The sequence below is a fragment of the Delphinus delphis genome, chromosome 1, assembly GCF_949987515.2.
Source record: "Delphinus delphis chromosome 1, mDelDel1.2, whole genome shotgun sequence".
NCBI lineage: Eukaryota > Metazoa > Chordata > Mammalia > Artiodactyla > Delphinidae > Delphinus > Delphinus delphis.
In genome coordinates this window covers 26246496-26268011 of record NC_082683.1, presented here as the reverse complement: position 1 = coordinate 26268011, position 21516 = coordinate 26246496, and the positions used below count along the sequence as shown (strand labels likewise).

Here is a 21516-nt window from a genome sequence, read left to right as displayed (position 1 = left end):
TGATAAATCTTAGCATCTAAGCTGGGTAAGGAGGAGATGGGTTTATGAGTGGAGTAAGAGGCTGTGAAAAGGTGGTAGGATCAGTGGATTATAGGTCCCAATCACCAGAGAACAAATTCCAGAGGGAACGAGCTAAAGAAATAAGAGGCATGGGCTTCCCTTGTGGTGCAGTGGTTGAGAGTCCGCCTGCCAATGCAGGGGACACGGGTTCATGCCCCGGTCCGGGAAGATCCCACATGCCACGGAACGGCTGGGCCCGTGAGCCATGTCCGCTGAACCTGCGCGTCCAGAGCCTGTGCTCCGCAACGGGAGAGGCCACAACAGTGAGAGGCCCGCATACCACAAAAAAAAATAATAATAATAAAATAAAATAAAAACGGCAGTGGTTAGAGAATGGGCTGCATGAAATTGAGATGGTGGCATAGTCCTGAAGAGCAAGGGGAGGTGCTCTGGCCCGTGATCAGGGGACACCAATGATAGAAATGGAGTCAGTGCCTTCGCCCACTTGTCTGTCCAAAGTCCTGCCTTTGTGGGGGTGCAAAGTTAGTGTTTATAGGATTTCCTAGGCATAGTAAGAGAGGTTTTGTGGTACTGAGAGAGCGTTTTGGCAGGGGGAGAATTTAGTATATTCTCAAATATCCACTGTGACCCAGGTTCCCTTTCTTGCCACTCAGGTCCCAGGATGGAGTCAGCCATCAATGTCAGGAGTGTTCAGGGAACAGAAAGTGGGCAGCTGAGAGTTTGGACCTGGAAGCAAATATTTGTTGAGTGAGTGTATGTGTAACATGTACACAGCTCTTTGTGACTTCCCTTGGCAAGCGCCCACTTATCTTTTAAGGCTCTACTCAGATTCTTATCTCCAGCCCCAATAAACTGCTCTCCTTTTAGTGCTTTTTTTCCTTCAAGTGTAGCACTTATTACATCATATTTTAACCCATCTGTTTATAGGTAGGTTCTTAAGATAAACTGGGCTCCTCAAGGGCCGGGGACATGGCTTGGTCACCACTGCATATCCAGCACCTAGGCAGCACAAATACTTGTTGAGTGGATGGATGATAGGGTCTATCTGTTGTGCTAATTACACAGGAATCATTTTGTAGATCTGACTCTGGGACTATGTAAATGTTGTACACACTTACAAAATAAAATTAAATGAAAGATTAGAAACAAGTACTCTCCGAATATCAAATCAAAATGGAAACAAATGAACTTAACTATGTATCAAGTTGGTGATTTAATAACCCAGAGAATTATTTCAACTGACTTGAAAAAATGAAATCTGACTATGGTACATATATCCTGAGGACAAAGAACTACAATGAAATCTTAAACTGTTTTTTGCAATCATATTGCTAGTAATAAAACTGGTATTACTATTCTGAAACTATTATGTATATAATACCATAATATATATGGATAAAACAAGTTAAAAATATTTATTGTCATTAAGAACCAAGATTTTGGGGCTTCCCCGGTGGCGCAGTGGTTGAGAGTCCGCCTGCCGATGCAGGGGACACGGGTTCGTGCCCCGGTCTGGGAGGATCCCACGTGCCGCGGAGCGGCTGGGCCCATGAGCCATGGCCGCTGAGTCTGCGCGTCCGGAGACTGTGCTCCGCAACGGGAGAGGCCACAGCAGTGAGAGGCCCGCATACCGCAAAAAATAAAAAAAATTTCAAAAAAAAAAAAAGAACCAAGATTTTCAACATAAAAGGGATATCATAGAAAAATCAAAATTTTAAGGAAAAACTCAATTCTAAACTTGGCTTGGTAATATCAGCATAAAGTCATAATGTATTTTCAATTTGAAAAGTTATTTTCCCAACCTAAAAGTCTAGAATCAATGACCAGCTCAGTAGCGATGAGTACCCTTAATGCCCAGATTGTAGTTTTTAAATCCATTGCCCATTCAAAGGAACCAGAGCTCTTTAGAGAAATGGCTGATTCCAGGACTGGGGCAGGATATATGCAAGGTGAACATAGAAGATCTTGTCATTACAACAAGGAATGTACCAAACACAAGTGGGTCATGTCAAAGCAACTCAGGAGCCAACTTGAAGGGGTTCCCACTAGTCAAAGATGGGATAATTTGAGCGTCAATAAGAATAAAAGAGGCAACAGATGGAAACACAGCAAATAAATTCGAATCTGTGAATTCAAATATTGTCCTTTGGAGCTTGCTAGGGAACCAACTCATTGTTCTCACTTAAAAAAAAAGAAATCAAGCATTAATCCAGCCGTCCTACATGAACTCTGTTTCTGGGTAAGCAAATATTTGATGATGGACAAGTTCTTAAACACTAGCTAAAGCAGAAAGAATTATAGAATTAGAATGTCACCATTTCTATCTCCTAATGAAATAACCAATCTGGTCAACAATATTTAATTTCTGGTAAAACCATTAAGTGACAACTAACAGGAATTTTATAATGCCAGATGAGGCAGGCAGAGCCGACCCACTGATCAGCCTCAACATCACTAACAAGGAAACAACCAGACATTCTGTGCCTCCCGATGCGATGTGATAAGAAAAACACAAAACCTTTGAAAAGTACCTTTGCCAAAGAGTAGAACTTGACTACAGTAAGTACAGGGGACAGAGGAATATGCTGAACAATGCCTCGTTGGTGCAGTTAGTAAAATCCAGAAAGTGGGAGATTCTACCGGATAAAGGCCCTGATTTGTGTAACAGATAAGTTGTAGGAGAGGGTAATCCAGTAATCTCTGGATTCAGAGTCTTAGAGACATGCCATCCAAATGTCACGTGTGGACTGTATTTGGATCGTGATTCAAACAAATCAACTGTGAAAAAGAGACAGAAACGCTAAGCACTGATTGGACATTTGGTGATATTAAGGAATTGTTTAAAATTTCAGGTGTGATAATAAAACAGATATAGTCTTTCATTTTTAGAAATCATAAAAAAGTCCCTACAGGTCTCTCCTCCCCTTCTAAGGGGGAGATGATCCGACATGAAAGCATCCCAAGAGGCATTTCAATCCACAGGGTCCTTACATAGCACGAGGTCTCCAGTCTGGGCAGGGCCCAGCCCCCCAGAGGATGCCTGCTCTTGTTCTGATGAATAATGTGTCCTTTCGGCTTCCTAGTGATCTCTTGTGGGAACCCCGGGACTCCAAGCAATGCCCGAGTCATGTTCAGCGATGGCCTGGTTTTCTCCAGCTCCATCGTCTATGAGTGTCGGGAAGGCTACTACGCCACAGGCCTGCTCAGCCGGCACTGCTCGGTCAATGGCACCTGGACAGGCAGCGACCCGGAGTGCATAGGTGAGAACCTCTGGGCTCCATGGCAAATGGTGGCCGAGGCAATCGGGCTTCTCCGTGCCAAAGAAGAAGGCTGTCTGGAGGAGACTGGGAAGGCTGGCTGACATGGTGGGACTTGACCCTGAATGAGAATCATACAAATAGCCTCCACTTACTGGGCACATGGTATGCGACAGCCACTGAGCTAAGTGCTTTGTTTCACATGCATCACATCTTCTGATTCTCACCACAACCCCATGAAGTAGGTACTGTTAGCTCTACTTCATGTATGAGACAACTGAAGCTCAGAGAGGTTGAGAATATATAATTATTTGCTATCTCTCAGACTCTAGCCAGTTCCTTCGGCTTTCTTTTTCTCTTTTAGGGCAAACCCCCAGTGTTCAGCCTGATTCTCTTTCCACCTTAAAGCTGCTGCCATCTACCTTCTTTGTTAGTTCCTTCTCTCCCTTGGACCCATCCCCACCCCAGCCTGGCTCCCCTTTCTTGCTTCTCTTAAGGGCAGCTCCAGACCCTTCTCCTTGAAAAGCAAATCACTGTGGGGCCCAGATGGAAGGAAGTGATAAGATAAGGGAATCTGACAACATTCTCCCTTTCAAAATCCTAGCTGTGATTTCAGGCTCCATTTGAAATCCCCTGTCAAGTTCACTTTTGTTCTGAGGCCAGAGCTCACCAAACCCCACCCTCACTTGATACCATAACATCGGTATGACCACTGCATCGGTCACAAGACCCTGCTCCTAGGCCACTGGACCCACAGAGGTCTCCTGGGCAGAAGAGCAGGCAGTAAGATGCCCTTTCCGGCGACAAATTGTCTTATGTGGTCCGTCCGCACATCTTAAGCTCTTCAGCCTGGAAACGTCCCTCTCCTCGGACCCCAGCCTCATTTATGAAGTGAGCCGTCTGGATACTTCCTCTTAGAGGTGTGGGCTTTAAATGAAAAAGATGGGTTTCCCAGCCCAGGTTGCTGGGGTGCGTAAGGATGGTGCGGGCAAGGATGGGGGGTGTAGGACAGCCTTTGCAAGCAGACTTGGCTGCGGGGACTTAGAATGGATGGTGCCCGACTAGGAACCGGGGAGGGGACAGGACACCCCTACCCTGACAGTTTTCCTTCCCAGACACGTGCAGGGAGTGATAGGGATGGCGTTGGGGTGCTGGGGAGGGGGGGCCTGTGCTCAGAGTGAACAATGCTCTATCTCCTCATCCTAGTCATAAACTGTGGCGACCCTGGGATTCCAGCCAATGGCCTCCGGCTGGGCAGTGACTTCAGGTACAACAAAACTGTGACCTACCAGTGCATCCCTGGCTACATGATGGAGTCACATAGGGTGTCCGTGCTGAGCTGCACCAAGGACCGGACGTGGAACGGCACCAAGCCGGTCTGCAAAGGTGTGTCTGGGGGCTTCGGATGCGGACACAGGGGCAGAGAAGGTACAAAAGTCTTGAACATCTAGAAGGGAGGGTGTGATGAGGCAGAGCCCTAACATCTTATCGGCGGGTGTGCACGGTGAGGAGTGGTCCCTGAACATCTGCAGGGAGGGAGCGGGAAGGTCCTGGGCCTTGAACATTGAGGGCAGGGCCGTGCAGAGAGGAGTGGGTTGTCCTAAGGTGCAAAAAGAACAAGCTCCCAAAGGAAGAGGGGGCGTTCCTGCTTCCTGCCGCTTAGCCCAGACTCCCGGCAGGCACAGGGAGCCAGTGATGTCAGTGCCGGCGGCCACCAGGGCCTCGTTTCCCCCGGGGCAGCCCCAGCACTCAGCCTGCTTTGGTCTCCCCCAGCTATCATGTGCAAACCGCCTCAGCTCATCCCCAACGGGAAAGTGGTGGGGTCCGACTTCATGTGGGGCTCAAGCGTGACGTATGCCTGCCTGGAGGGGTACCAGCTCTCTCTGCCTGCGGTGCTCACCTGCGAGGGAAACGGGTCCTGGACTGGAGAGCTGCCTCAGTGTTTCCGTAAGTCGCTCACGGGGGCCTCCGAGGCATCCCATCTGCTGGCTCCATCCTCTTGCCTCCTCTGCTGCTCTGCTTCCAGAGCTCTGCTGCTAGGAGGCCTAGAATGGAGGTTCCCGGCCCCAAATCAGGGAGGAGCTTTGTCAAAGACACTATTAAAGAAGGAAGGGATTTTAAAGGAAGAATATGAGACTATCTTAATTGAGCCCTGGCTCCTCTCACCGTGTGGAGTCACAGTGGAAGGAAATTAAGCCAGAGATAAGGGAGGTGTTTCTTAACCTGAAAGGTTGTTAACTGGATGAGCTAGAACCCAAAACTGGGGTGATAGACAGGAAAGCAGGGCAGTGCTAGAAACATGCCTGTCTTCAAGGAAAATACCCTGCACAGAAGAGATGCTGGGGCCCTTGTGATTTTCTGGTGAGAGAGTTATTTCTGACCTACCTGGCCCGATTGTGTCTCAAAGAGCCTCAAGTCCACGCCAGGGCTCATTTCTTACCGAGTCCCCCAGAGAAGCAGGTTCCAGGTCACTTTTTCTTGCCTTACCCCATAATCTGGCTCTGGAACTTGGACAAACAGTAGGACCTATTTTTTCTTTCTACTTGGCATTTATCTAATGCTGCAGAAAACTATCAACTACACATGACACTGTTTGGGGACCTCTGAAAATTTACTTCAGTTTGGGAAATTTCAGCAGAGACAAGGGCCAGTGAAAGTGGACACAGGAAAGGCAGCATGTGGTATGTGGTTAACCCCTTAGACCTTCGTATTCCTCCAGGGAAATATTAGGAAGAGAGCAAGGCTCCAGGTTGGGTCTGGACTCAGAAACCTTGCTTTTTGTCTTGAGAAATAGCTGAATTGCTTTCTAACAATGAATTATGGTTATTGTTAAAAAAAAAAACCCAAAACTGTACTATATCCAAAAATACAAAAAAGAATGAACCCTCACTTCCCAAAGATAGCCATAGTTAGGCTTGTCATACTTCCACACAATCACTATGCATGTTTGCATGTATAGCAGTATGTACGCAATTTTCTATAAACGGTATTGAATCGTGCTCTTCACAACTTGTATTCATTCACAGGCCATCAGCCCCTTGCTCTATCAATACATACTAATCTATACATCATCATTTTTAATGGCTTTAAAGAATTCCCTTGTTATATATGCCATAACTGGTTTAATTTTCTACTGGTGATGAAGTTGGGTTTCTCCAACTTAATCATGTTAGAAGCGGTTCTGCAATATATAGCCTCGATCGTAGCATTTCTTTATGCCTGTGTTGAAGTCCTAGGAGTGATGATTCTGGGCCAACTGGTGTGCACGCTATACATTTTGACGCATGTTGCCAAACTGTCTTCTAGAAACGGTGTCCCAGTTTACGCTCCCACCAGCAGTTGATGAGAAGATTTCTTGACTCACACCCTCACTACCAGTTGATTTTTGCCAATATTCTTAATATTTACCAGCCTGAGGAGTTTTAAAAGATATCTCATTGTTTTAATTGGCATCATATTGCTTCTTAGCCAAACTGAGCTGTTCTGTGTCATCCACCCGTATTTCTTATTCTTTGAGTTGCCTCTTCCTGGGTGTGGTGACTTCCAATTGGCTCAGCCTTTAACTGACTTCTGATTGCTCCATTCAGACTCCGCAGCTTCCAGGGCCAGGCTTCCATCTGATCTCGCATCTGACTGTGAACCTCATGACTCTATGTAAAGACATACACACACACCATAGCATAAAGAAGGTTCCTCACGCTTGAAGTGATGTCTTGGGGAACTTGGCCTTCCACAGTCAGTTTTTAAAGATACTCTCTGCTGATCCGAATGAAATGGGCACACTCAGATACTGCTCACTGCAGGGTAAATACACAGTCCACGGAAAGACATTTGGCAATACGCATCAAGAGCTGCGAACACACTCAAACCCTTAAGGATGGGAAGTTCACTCCTAGAAAATTCCCCTAAGAAAATAATACAAGTTAAAGAAAAGCCATAAGTAACTTTATAATAATAGAAAATGCCTAACGTGAGGGTTAGGATAATCATGTTACACCATCTCATTGCAAATTTACATAGCCAATAAGTGATATTGATGTCATAAACATGGGAAATGTGTACAGAACGTCAAGTGAACAAAGCAAGGGTGACAGCACCTGGACATCAGGTTTGCAGCCATGCACAAGTTTCCATGCAACTGAACAAACGCTAGAAGGGAATGAGCACAAAAATGAACAAAATATTTTGGGTAGTACGATGATAGTTTATTTTTTCTCCATGTTCTAGGCTTCCTGTAATGTTACTCTATTACATGGATATGGTTATTAATAAGCATTTGAATGTGGAAAGGAGAGGAAACACACAGCAGCGCTGAGGCAGGTGTAATCATTGACCCAGGGCTGCCCCACAGCCAGAGTTCAAGTGGAACCAAGAGGAAAGCAGTACAGGGACCAAAGGCTGGGTGGGGGTTAAGGGGGGCGAGCAGACTGAGTTATAGAAAGCAACTTGGACCTGCCCTTCTCCCTCGTCTTCCCAGCTGTGTTCTGCGGAGATCCTGGCGTCCCGGCCCGTGGCAGGAGAGAGGACCGAGGCTTCTCCTACAGGTCTTCTGTCTTCTTCTCCTGCCAGCCCCCTCTGGTGCTGGTGGGCTCTCCACGGAGGTTCTGCCAGTCAGATGGGACATGGAGTGGCACCCAGCCCAGCTGCATAGGTGAGAGGTGACCGGGAGCAGAGTGTCCCAGCTGGTGGGCATCCTTCTTTGGAGCCCGAGATGATGAATTTTCTTCCCTGTCTTCATCGATCTCATCTGCAAAAAGGGGCGAGCGCTCCCCTAAGCTACTTAGAACAGGAGGTGAAGTGGCCACAGCTCATGTGCTGCCAGAAATCATTGTCAGCCGGGGCATGACTCGGGGGGAGATTCCCAAGGGCAGGGAGGTCACGGTGTGACTCCATCCTCGATCCCGCATCTGTTTCTCAGAGTGAGCAGGGGCGATGAAGGCTTCCCTGACCATGGTCTGTTTCCTTGTTTTGCCATCCAGACCCCACGCTGACCACGTGTGCGGACCCTGGCGTGCCACAGTTTGGGATACAGAACAATTCCCAGGGCTACCAGGTAACGAGGTCAACCGAGATCAGGCCTTTCTGCCTTCTGTCCTTGTCACTGTCATCAGTCTCAGAGGACTCAGGACAGCACTAGGGGGCATGAGACCTTGGAAGCTGGAGAGAGAAAGCAGCCTGCTTCTTCAAGCCAGGCTGCACAGGATGCCCCCTCAGAAACAGGCAGGCGTTTACACCAACCCGAGAAGCTGATGTGGAAGAACAGACTCGCGTGTAGCTCCACAGGCACTTCCCGGCAGCCCCTTGTGACTGGGGCAGGGACAGAAATGAGAGAGACAGATGGACCTTCTGTCCCCAGGGCACCCATACCCTACGGGGCTCAGACAGGGTGGCGGGAGCCAGCGAGTGCCACACGGGAGACAGTCTCCTGCCCAGTAGGCCCGTCCCAGCAGGATACAGGCTCCAGGGACACATCTCAGAATGCGCTTCAAAAGGAAAGGATATGGACAGCCTGGATGGGACCCTCTGAGCAGAAGGAAGCGGGAGAGTATGGGTGTGTTCAAGGCAGGACAATGAACTGAAGCCGCCAGTGTGCTCGGGGGATATCAGGGACTAAGCCGGAAATGGCGGGTTGGGATCTTACCTAGCAATGGGATTTATCAAATATTTACTGCCGTGAACTATTCTAGGCGCTAGGAATACAGTGGGAACAAGACAGGCCGAGTGCCTGCTCTATGGGAGTTCCCTGGCTGGTGACAATAAATAAACAAGATCACTTCTGGGAGCGATAGGCACTACACACGGCATAATATAAAAGGGTGTGACGGGTGGGGGGGTTGCTGTTTAGCGGAGTGAGGGAAGAGGCCTCCTAAACTTGGACTGTGGCGCCCATGGTGGGAAGGGCCAGCCCTGTGCAGAGCTGGGTGGGCGTTCCCAGCAGAGGCAACGGCCAGGGCAGAGGAGCGCTCAGGCAGGGAACTTGGCAGGTTGCAGGACTGGAAAGCTGGCCAGCCAGCGGGTCGGGAACATAAAGAGAGAGGAGAAGGACGTGAAGCCAAAGAGCTAGGCTGCCACTGCCTCGTGAAGTTAAATATCCACACATCCTATGACCCAGAGTAAGCAACCCCAGAGACGCTCTCGTCCATGTTACCAAGAAAGGAGAAAAATCCTGGTGTAGTCTCAGGATGGTTCATCACACAGCAGTGACAATTAAGGAACTATAGCTCCGGATGACTGTTAGAAACATAGTGTTGAACGTCAAAAGTGGTAGGATACTATTTCTAGAAAGATTAAAACCAAGAAAATTTTATATTGTTTAGAGATATATGTAGGCATATGTGATAGAATTATTTTTTAGCCAAGCAAGGAAATGAAAAACACAAAATTTGGGCTTCCCTGGTGGCGCAGTGGTTGAGAGTCTGCCTGCCGATGCGGGGGACATGGGTTCGTGCCCCAGTCTGGGAAGATCCCACGTGCCTCGGAGCAGCTGGGCCCCTGAGCCATGGCCGCTGAGCCTGCGCGTCCGGAGCCTGTTGCTCCGCAACGGGAGAGGCCACAACAGTGAGAGGCCCGCGTACCGGGAGGGGAAAAAAAAAAACCCACAAAATTCAAGAGACTGGTTTTCACCGAGGGGAGCTGAGGAACAGGGCAGGGAAGGAGCACGCAGATGACAAACATGTCAATGATGTTCTAACCCTTAGGTTGAGTGGTGGGCTCCACTGAAGGTGTCCAGTTTATTATGATGATTCACGTCTGTATATGTGCCCTATATTCTTTTCTATGCACCTAATATCACATAATAAATTTTGAAAAGAGAACGGCATGGACCGGGTCATATAGGGCCTTGAGACCATGATAAGCATTTTGGATTGTATTCTAAATGCCATAGGAAACCATTTGAAGGTGACTTAATCTGATCCATCATTTGAACTATCACTCAGGACCCTGAGGAGAGGATGAACAATAGGGGTTAAGAATGGAAGCACTTAGACAAATAGGATATTATTGCAGCATCTTGAGAGAAAGATGAGGGTGGGACTGAGCCAGGGTAGCGACAGTGGACATAGAGAGACGTGAAGGGGTCGGGAGGTATTTTGTTGGTAGAACCAAGAAGACTTCTTGAAGGATTGAATGGAGGGGTTGAAGGAAAGGGAGGAATCGAGGACGACTTGAAGTTTTTGACTTGCACAACTGGGTGGATAGGGATACCATTTGCTGAACGAGGTGATGGGCGTGGAGGAAGGGAGTGGAAATTAGGTTTCACCTTGCGTTTCAGTTTGCTCCCAGAGGTAGTAGAGACACGTGAGTGTTTTGAGCTGGGAAATAGTGTGATCCGAGTTGCAGTTTCGGAAGCTCATCTGGCAGCATGGTGCCGCACGGATTAGAGATGAAGAGATGGAGCTGGTGGCTGCAGGGAATGTCAGGTCAGACGGTGAGGGGCCAGTGGAGCAGAGGGAGGGATGCAGGGAGGGTAGCAATTCTGCTCAAGAGATTTTTTACAAAGCATAGCTCCAGATTTTATAGGGGACATGTCCTAAAAGAATTTATAGATTCATGGAGGGAAGAGACACACACAGTAATATTCTACTTTGCACAGTTCTTCACATTTCATAAAATGCTTTCAAATCTACCCTCACATTTCAGTGTCGCGACATTCCAGTGTAGTGTGGCAGGGCTGCTCATCTCAACTCTACACAGGAAGGCTAAGGTGTAGAGAGTTTCGTGCAGCCTGGCATCCAGTGAGTAAGTGTAGATACCAGAACTCACACCCAGGGTCTTCTGATTCTGGGTCAGACACTCAGCCCCCCGCAGCAGAATATGATATATCCCATGAGAGTGTTGATCTGGCCCAGGGAATTGGGTGAGGCCTTGTGGAAGAGGCATAACGTAAGCTGCCTCAAGGGATAAATAAGATTTAATCAGGCAGAGAAACAGAAGGGTGGGTAGGAGTAATGTCGTGGGAAAGTAAGCAGTCAGATGACAAGTGTGAAGCGTCGCTGGATGGAAGGTGATTGTGGGAACTTCGTCCTGGCCGCAGGTTGGAAGCACCGTGCTCTTCCGTTGTCAGAAAGGTTACCTGCTCCAGGGCTCCACCACCAGGACCTGTCTTCCCAACCTGACCTGGAGCGGAACCCCGCCCGACTGTGTCTGTGAGTGGAAATTTCGCCTACAGCCCAGACAACTCCTCCTGGCAACTCATAATCTCCCCCAGCTGGGCATCTAGGAGATGCTTGAGTGCTCTGAATGACAGAGAGCTCACAACTCCTCATTGGGACCAGTATTGGTCTCTTTGTACTCCTTACCCCTTGGAGCCCCACAGAAGATATTTACACACAGAAGCCTTTCTGATATTAGAAGGCAATTCCTATACCTTCTCAAAGAAAAAAAAAGAAGTTTCCCATGGCAGCAAATACTAACAACTACAAGGCCTGCCCTCAGGATGGAAGGTTTCAGGCTTTTGACCATAATTACTCCTTTTCGCTCAGGAAAATTACTGCAGGTTTAGGTTCCCCCAGGGTTGACTGAGCCAATATCCCCACGATCTCCATCTTGGCCTCTCGTATAGACATCAAAGCTGGGGTGGGGCTGGGGCTGGGAAGGGGATGCTGGACCTGAAAGGGGCCCATAAGAGAAAGGAAGCGGGTAGCCCATCAAGGAGCAGGGGAGTGGTGGAGAGGCCTCCTGGAGACCCTCATCTCCCAGCAGCGTCTTCCCTGTCATCCAGCCCACCACTGCAAGCAGCCAGAGATGCCGACCCATGCCAACGTTGGGGCCCTGGACTTGCCCTCCATGGGCTACACGCTCATCTATTCCTGCCAGGAGGGCTTCTCCCTCAGGGGCGGCTCCGAGCACCGCACATGCAAAGCAGATGGCAGCTGGACAGGCAAACCACCCGTCTGCCTGGGTGAGTGTGCCCCCTCGGTGAGCTTCTCCAGGGTGGGGGGCCAAAGGGGACAGCTGAGCTTGAGTGAAAGAGGGCCAAAGAGAAGAAAGAAATGTAATTTCCGGAAGCTGGAGGCTGCTTCTGGTCTTCTGAGGTGTTGAGTCTAGGAGATAAAACCAGAGTAGTCTAAGGAGCACAGGGTGACGCCATCCCAAGTTTCACCTTGCTACCTTCTACATGAGCTTAAACACTCTGCCCAGCGCTAAGGATACGGTAGTCTAAGGATTACACTTAATCGTCAGACGGAGAAAAGCTCTGTGTCCCACTAAACGGGAATAACACGTTATGCATATATGCCTATCATAACCCTGATAAAACAGTACCCACTCACAGATCCCTCCGGGTTACCGCAACGTCTTACACCTCCCTCCCCCTCTTCTTCATTCATTCCTTCTCTAATTTATTGAGCATTATCACTGTGCGTGGCTGTGCTGGGCATGGGGGATGGGGAGGTGAAAGACACAAACCCTGCCCTAAAGGAGCTCACATTCAGCTGTGGAAGACACACACATTATCAGATATAACAGTACCTTCAGGAACACAGAGATGCACTGAATGCTGTGGGGATGCTGGAAAAGGCACTAATTCAGCCTAAGGGGGAGGGGAGAATCAGAGAAGGCTTCCTGGAGAAGGTAATCTGAGTCCAGTCTTAAGTAAAGAATCCAGCAAGGATAAAGGATGGGTTTGGTGCTAGGATGGCATTCAGTAAGATGTCTCTTGCGGGTGCTGACCTCACCTCACCACATTCCGGGTATTGTTCTAAGTACTTCGTGTACTAACTCAATCCTTGCAGTCATCCTATGAGGCAGGTGTTACTCGTATCCTCATTTAATATATGAGGAAACTGACACACAGAGAGGTTAAGTAACTGCCCCAAGGTCACCAGCTGGTAAAGGGAGAGAGCTGAGATTCAAACCCTGCAGGTCTAACTTCAGAATCCATGCTCTTAAGTACTCTGCTGTCCTGCCCCTCAGAGAGAGAAGGCTTCAGGGTCAGAGCCTTTATCAGAGCTAGAATTTAATGATGTATTTTCATTGTATGAATTGTTGTAAATTTCTTTTACTTAGGGAAAGTAATATTTGTGTGCCACAAATGGTAGTGGTATAATTTTTCTTGTTTAGAGTACATTTAACTTTTAATTGTGGTAAAATATACAAAACATAATAGTCACCATTTTAACCATTTTAAAGTGTGCAATTCAATGGCATTAAGTACATTCACAATATGTGCAACCATCACCACTATCCATTTCCAGAATCTTCTCATCGTCCCAAACAAGAACTTGTACCCATTCAACAATAACTTTCCATTCCCCTTACTCTCCAGCTCCTAATAACCTCTATTGTATTTCCTATATCTATGAATTTGCTGATTCTAGGTACCTCATGTTAGTGGAATCACATGATATCTGTCCTTTTGTGTCTGGATTATTTCACTTAGCATAAGTTTTTCGAGGTTCATCCATGTTGTAACGTGTTATTACTTCATTCTTTTTTATGCCTGAATAATATTCTATTGATGGATATACCACCTTTTGTTTATCCATTTGTTCATTGATGAACATTTCAGTTGTTTCCACTTTGGGGCCATTATGAATAATGCTACTTTGAACATAAATGTACATGTTCTGTTTGGATATATGTTTTCAGTTCTCTTAGGTATATATCCAGGAATAGAATAACTCAATGTTTAACAGTGTAAGGAACCATTTTGCAAAGTGCCTTTACATTTACTTTACATTCCCACCAGCAATGCACCAGGGGTCTAATTTCTCTACATGATCCTTGCCAGCGCTTGTTATTGTCCAGCTTTTTTTTTTTTTTTTTTGCGGTACGCGGGCCTCTCACTGCTGTGGCCTCTCCCGCTGCAGAGCACAGGCTCCGGAAGCGCAGGCTCAGCGGCCATGGCTCACGGGCCCAGCCTCTCCGCGGCATGTGGGATCTTCCCGGACCGGGGCACGAACCCGTGTCCCCTGCATCGGCAGGCAGACTCTCAACCACTGTGCCACCAGGGAAGCCCTTGTCCAGCTTTTTGAGTATAGCCATCCTAAGTGGGTATAAAGTAGTATTACATTGTGGTTTTCATTTACATTTCCCTAATGACGAATAATGTGGAGCATCTTTTCATTTATTTATTGGCCGTTTGTGTATCTTCCTTGGAGAAAAGTCTATGCAGATCCTTTGCCCATTTTTTAATTGGGCTATTTGTCTTTTTATTGTTGAGTTGTAAGAACTCCTTTATGTCCTGTTGATTTCTTTTTTCCAGCTTTATTGAGGTATAATTGACAAACAAATTGAAATATATTTAAAGTATACAACATGATAATTTGATATACATTGTGAAAGGATTCCCACTATCAAGTTAACACATCCATCACCTCACGTATTTATCTTTTTTTTTTTTTGATGAGAGCACACGAGTTCTACTCTCTCAGCAAATTTCAATTATACAATGCAGTATTATCTACTATAGTTACCATGTTATACATCTTATAACTGAGAGCTTGCATCCTTTTACCAGCCTCTCCCTATCTCCCCCTCCCCTCAGCCCCTGACAACCACTATTCTACTCTCTTTTTATAAATTTGACTTTTAGATTCCACATGTAAGTAGTAGCATGCAATATTTGTCTTTCTCTGTCTGGCTTATTTCACTTGGCATAATGTCCTCCAAATTCATCCATGTTATCACAGATGGCAGGATTTCCTTCTTTTTAAGGCTGAGTAATATTCCATTGTATGTATACACCACATTTTCTTTATCCACTCATCCATCAATGGACACTTCGTTTGTTTCCATAGTTTGGCTATTGTGAATAATGCTGCAGTGAACATCTCTTCAAGACAGAGATTTCACTTCCTTTGGATATATAGAAATGGAATTGCTGGATCATATGGTATTCCTATTTTTAATTCTTTTTTTTGTAGAATAAAAATATCCTTGTACTGGTTTACATTATTATTTTCTTCATTACAGAGAATATCTACTATTCATGTCTGCTCCTCTAACAGCAGTCCAGCTTTTAAAAATTTCGTATTCTTCCTTTACATAATTATACATTAGATTTGACTATTGATCCTTTACATTTATGATTACACTATCTATTTTTAATTCTTGAAGGAACCGCCACACTGTTACATGTGCGCAAGTATCACATTTATCGGTTTGTGTATATTGAACCATCCTTTCATCCCAGGAATAAATCCCACTTGATCACGGTGTATGATCCTCTTAATGTACAGTTCATTTGGTTTGCTAATATTTTCTTGAGGAGGTTTGCGTGTATGTTCATCAGGGATACAGGCTTGGAATTGCCTTTTCTTGAAGTGTCCTTGTCTGACTTTGGTACAAGGGCAATGTTTCGATTCCCCACACTTTATATTTTGTATATCTACTGTAGGTTATGCTTTGTGTTTTTCACGAAGCTTACATAACACATATTTACAACAGTCTTTTTTTAAGCTGATAGCAACCTAACTTGGAATGCATACAAAAGCTCCGTGTTTTTACAGTCCCCCACATTTTGTGTTTGATGTCACAATTTACATCTTTTATATTGTATATCCATTAAAAATTATTGTAGTTATAGTTACCATTTTTGTCTCTTAACCTTTATACTAGAGTTACAAGTGATTTACCCACTAACATTACAATATTAGTGTATTCTGAATTTAATCATATATTTATCTTTACCAGTGAGTTTTATACTTTCATGTGTTTTTATGTTAGATTTTCACTTCCACTTAAACCCCTGCTGTTTAACCCCTGTATTGGATTTTCCAGGTCAATTATTACATTTTCAGCTCTATGGTTTCCATCTGGTACTTTTAAAATATTTTCTCTTTGTTGAAATTCTTGCTTTGTGCATTGCTTTCCTGACCTCAGTGAGCATCTTTATGACCATTATTTTGAACCCTCTATTGGGTCAGTCACTTACCACTGTTTCATTAGGATCCGTTTCTGGAGATTTATCTTATTATTTGGTTTGGAACATTTTCCCTTGTTGATTCACTTTCCCTGATTCTCTGTGTTGGTTTCTACTCATTAGATAAAACAGGCAGCTCTCCCACCCAGTCTTCACAGACCGACCGGCCTCGTTTAGGCAATGAAGCTCACCAGTCAGTGCAGCCCAATCTCCTGGTGCCTCCCAAACCTTTGTGATTGTCCAAGCTGTCGTCTTTATTCCTAGTGGCTCCCAGTAGTTGAGGGTGTACCAAGACCCATCAGTGTCCCACAGAGGTCAGCACCTAGATGCAGGCTGATTAGAAGCAGACTCTCAGGCAACAGTTGGAAAAGTATGCAGTCAGACCCCTTCCAGGGAGAAACTGGGAGATGTGCATTTTTACCTGCTCCCTCAGTGTGAGACCAGGTATATATATAGGCACAGGGGTTTCTACTGTGTCCATTATAAAAACTGCTTCCTTGTTTGCTGTAGTCCTGTGGAACTCATGAACACAAGCCCCAAGCCCCATTGGCCTTCAGAGCTAGGTGATTTGGGCACCCATCCCTCAGATGGCATCCTTAAAAGTCAGGGTGCTAGACATGTGGTACAAACTCAACACTCTCAGGGAAAAGCTGGGAGTTGGGAGTCCCTCCTGATTGTATGGTGCCGTGCCAGGTGTGGGGTTTATTTCGAGAATGTGTCTCAGCCTTTCCTACCTGTTTTGATGTGGGTATTTTCTCAGTCCCAATGTGTAGGTGTCAGTCAGCTAGTTTCTGGATTTCTCTCGGAGAGAGTTGATCTGTTTTCTTCTGCACATTCAGTGTATCCGTGGGAGGAGGGGAATTCAGGAGCCTCCTATGTTGCCATCTTGGTCCAGAGTCCCTTCAACTGTTCTTTATATATCTAGAATATAAGCCTCTTATCAGGGCTTCCCTGGTGGTGCAGTGGTTGAGAGCCCGCCTGCCGATGCAGGGGACACGGGTTCATGACCCGGTCCAGGAAGATCCCGCATGCCGCGGAGCGGCTGGGCACGTGAGCCATGGCCGCTGAGCCTGCGCATCCGGAGCCTGTGCTGCGCAACGGGAGAGCCACAGCAGTGAGAGGCCCGCGTACCGCAAAAAAAAAAAAAAAAAAAAAAAAGACCCTTATCAGAGGCATGATTTTCAAATATTTCCCCCATTCTGTGGGTTGTCTTTTCACTGCCTTTTTTTTTTTTTAATTTACAGTACTTTCTTTTTTATTTCATTCATCACCTAAAATTTAAGCTCCATTTTATCCTGTGTTAATTTTTTTCTTTTTTTTTTTTCAGGTGTGGATTTTTTTACAGCCCTATTGAGATATAATTGATATACAAAAACTGCACATATTTAATGTATGCGATTTGATGAGTTTGGATCTTTACACTTTCCTGTTGGTGTCCTTTTAAACACAGAAGCTTTTAATTTTGATGAACTCCAATTTATCTATATTTTGTAGGTTTACTTGTGCTTTTACTATCATATTTAAGAAACCATTGCCTGGGGCTTCCCTGGTGGCGCAGTGGTTGAGAGTCCGCCTGCCGATGCAGGGGACACGGGTTCGTGCCCCCGTCTGGGAAGATCCCACATGCCGCGGAGCAGCTGGCCCCCTGAGCCATGGCCGCTGAGCCTGCGCGTCCGGAGCCTGTGCTCCGCAACGGGAGAGGCCACAACAGTGAGAGGCCCGCGTACCGCAAAAGAAAAAAAAAAAAAAAAAAAAAAAAAAAGAAACCATTGCCTAATCCAAGGTCACAAAGATTTGTACCTGTGTTTTCTTCTAAGAGTTTTGGGGTCCAAATTCATGCTATTGCATGCGGATATCCAATTGTCCCAGCACCATTTGTTGAAAAGACTATTCTCCCCTCTTTGGATTGTCTTGGCACCCTTTTCAAAGACCATTTGACCACAAATGTGTGAGCTTACATTAGGATCCTCAGTTTTATTCCACTGATCCGTATGACTGTCCTTATACCATTACCACCCAGTTCTGATTACTGTAGCTTTGCAGCAAGTTTTGAAGTTGGGAAGTCTAAGTCCTCCTTTTTGCTCCTCTTTTGCAAGATTGTATTGGCTATTCTGGGCCTCTTTTATTTCTATATGAATTTTAGGAATGGGTTGTCAGTTTCTGCAGACAGGCAGCTGGGATTTTGATAAGGGTGGTGTTGAATCTGTAGGTCCATCTGGGGAGTATTGCCATTTGAACAATATTGTCTTCCAAGCCATGAGCATGGGATATCTTTCCATTTATTTAGATCTTTAATTTCTTTCAGTGACGGTTTGTAATTTTCAATGTACAGTCTTGCACTTTCTTGTTTACATTTATTCTTAAGTATTTTTTAAGCTATAATAGGTACTTGCATTTAAAAATATAAAATGCTTTAGATGCAGTTGAATCTCAACTCAACCCCTTACTATATAAGACCCTGGGTAAGTCCCTTCACCTCTCTGCCTCTAACAAGTTTCTCTTCTATTAAATGAAGACAACAATGTCTACCTCACAGTTCTGAGAGAAGGAGTAAATGAAATGACATGAATAAAGTGCCTAGCACAGTGTCTGGCACATAAAATGCTTTCTCCCTCTTTGCTCCCTTCATCTTATAAAACCTAAGACAATAAAGGCCTTTTGTTCAGAGGTGTGCCTTCATGGAGTCACTTGGAAAATATGTCCACAGCCTTCTGTACACCCGAACATAAGCTGACCTCAGAGTTGGAGACAGTAGGGGGAGTCCCCCCCTTTACTTAGCAACAAGACAGATATTTCTGTTGTTTCTCTGCAAAAGAAGAAAAGACATTAATATTTATTGACTGTGACTTTCACGTTCATAACCACATTTATTCAGCATAAACCTGTGAGATATGTTTCAGTATTTTCCCATGTTTCAGATGAGGAGACAAGACTCTGAGTGGTGACGTGACTAGTTGAGGTCACACAATCACTAAGTAGCACTGCTGGGACCGGAACCTAGGCTGTCGGTCTCAGGCCCAAAGCCTTCTCCTTTGCCTTTGCCTGTGAGGGCTTCCCTGTCTTCATATCGTGACTCCAGGGGAGGGAAGCACTCCACTGAGACCCTTACTAGAACTTAGGCACTTCACTCTTGACTGGCGGAAGGCCGTCCTTTGTGCCAGACCTCTGGGAGGAAAGCAGAGGCCCTTCAACCAAGGGTCCTCAGTAGTGGCATTCAGCAGATCTGTGTGCTAGGATGGGAAATAGACATCTTTGTTTTCCTTTACCTCTTACTGAAATTTAGCATTTCTTTAATTTAGGATATAGACAAAAACTTGTAGTAGTGTTAGCAATACCTATAAATTTGTCACCAGTAGAAACTGCAGAGATTTCCACATTACACTACAATAGTTATGGATGTCACGAAATGTTGTTGGGAATTCCCTGGCAGTACAGTAGGTAGGACTCTGCGCTTCCACTGCAGGGGACACAGGTTCAATCCCTGATCAGGGAACTAAGATCCTGCATGCCGTGTGGCATGGACAAAAAAAAGAAAGAAATGTTGTTTATGTTCCTGACTACTTCAAGATTAGAATAGTTACTGGACCTACTACTAGGTCCTGTTTTTAATGCAGTAATAAAAAATCACATATATAGCTATATTCTAACTTTTTGCTTAATATTTCAATGACTATAATTGGTAAATGGATTTCCTTTAAACTCTTTACATCTCACCAGACAAAGTAGCCCACCTCCGGGTCTAAGAGGATAAGTCCAAAGCAAGATCTCAAAGAACCCACTGACCTAATGTCAGAGAGCTGACCGTTGTTTTTCCAATAGAACATAGACCAGAGGGTGAACCTGTTTTCTTCCATCCTCTTTCCCCAGCAGAGGTCCGGCCCAGTGGGAGACCCATCAACACTGCCCGGGAGCCTCCGCTCACTCAAGCTTCAGGTAGGTATGCTCTAGATCTTTGGCTCAAGAAACTGGTATAGCTTCCTTCACCTACTTACCCAGAAACATGCACATGAGTTTCTGTGTACCCAATAGGGGGATGTGAAAACAGTCTATAGAGCCGAACAGATTTCCCCACCCACCTCCCAACCCCAGGCAGACCTCAGGAGGAAGTGAGCTTGAAGGAAGCAGGAACTGCATCCGGAATTGAGAGCCAAAGCCTTCTAGAAACATGTCCAGAGCTTCAAGCTCTGGAGCCAACCTCTTCTGGCACAGGGCTGGCCAGTGTGTGGTCAGACACATACACCCAGGTCCTGCCTAGGGAGCTTGCTGGAAATGGTTACATTTTTAAGACAGGTATTGTGTCTTTCAAAGTGTGGTGTCCAGAACTGGGCACAGAACTGAGGTATGGCCTGACCAATGCAAAATTATTCTAGACTATCATATCCTTTTTTGAACCTTATACTTTTATTTACCATATTAGCATGTGTGTTATACAAGAAAGAAAACTAGATTTGACATCAAACTCAATTAAAGTTCCATTTTGGTCACTGACCAGCTGTGTCCTTGGACAAAGAAACTTCACCTCTGGAGCTTCAGTTTACCTTTTGTTAAAATAAGGCTCCTAATACTCTCCTTAGAAAATTATTATAAGGATAAATAACAATTTGGGTTGCTATCGTTCATTATGTGCCCAACATCATGTGACATACAATCATTTAGCCCCTGACGAGATAAGCAGGACAGCCCCATTTACAGAAGTACAGATGTGGCCTACACAGGTGAGAAAGTGGAGACTCTTGTATGTAATCAAACAACTGATCACTGATAGCCAAAATGAGACTCCAGATCTGCCTGACCCCATTAGTCCATGTTCCTATTTTATGACATTGGTTTTCTCTCCTCTCTTTTTCTCTTTCTCCATCTTTTCAACCCCTTCCCTCCTTTTATTTTCCTCTTTCTTCTAGTTCATTCCCCCATCCCCTCATGTTCTCTTTTTTCTTTATCCACTTTTTCTCTGTCTCTCTTTCCCTCCACCCATCCACTCTGAGACACAGAGCATCACAAGGAGGCCAGAACACTCCACCACCTCCTGCGTGTTTGATGTTGGGGAAAACAATCTCAGGGAGTGAACTGGGGTCAGTCATCAGGTGGGCTCAATTCCACCAGCACACGTGAAAGCCCCTCTCACATCTGTTTCTCAATTCCTCTAGTTCCTGGGGATGTTTTTGCAAAGAATTCCCTATGGAAAGGGACCTATGAGTACCAGGGGAAGAAGCAGCCAGCCATGCTCAGAGTGACCGGTTTCCAGGTCATCAACAGCAAGGTCAACGCCACCATGATTGACCACAGCGGCGTGGAGCTGCACTTGGCTGGTAAGGGGCAGGCCAGCTCTGGGGAAGCCTGTGGGTGGTGTGGGTGATGGGCACACGCTCTTCC

General features: G+C 45.8%; 1 protein-coding gene across 1 annotated transcript in view; it reads left to right on the top strand.

The window, feature by feature from the left end:
* The window catches only part of CSMD2 (CUB and Sushi multiple domains 2), a 667671-nt gene that overhangs the window by 640709 nt on the left and 5446 nt on the right, over positions 1-21516 (top strand). The window contains 9 exon segments of the mRNA XM_060018797.1: positions 3105-3281; positions 4485-4664; positions 5052-5225; positions 7756-7929; positions 8258-8331; positions 11314-11425; positions 12001-12180; positions 20014-20076; positions 21291-21452. Of these exon segments, the coding sequence (XP_059874780.1) occupies positions 3105-3281; positions 4485-4664; positions 5052-5225; positions 7756-7929; positions 8258-8331; positions 11314-11425; positions 12001-12180; positions 20014-20076; positions 21291-21452 (1296 nt within the window).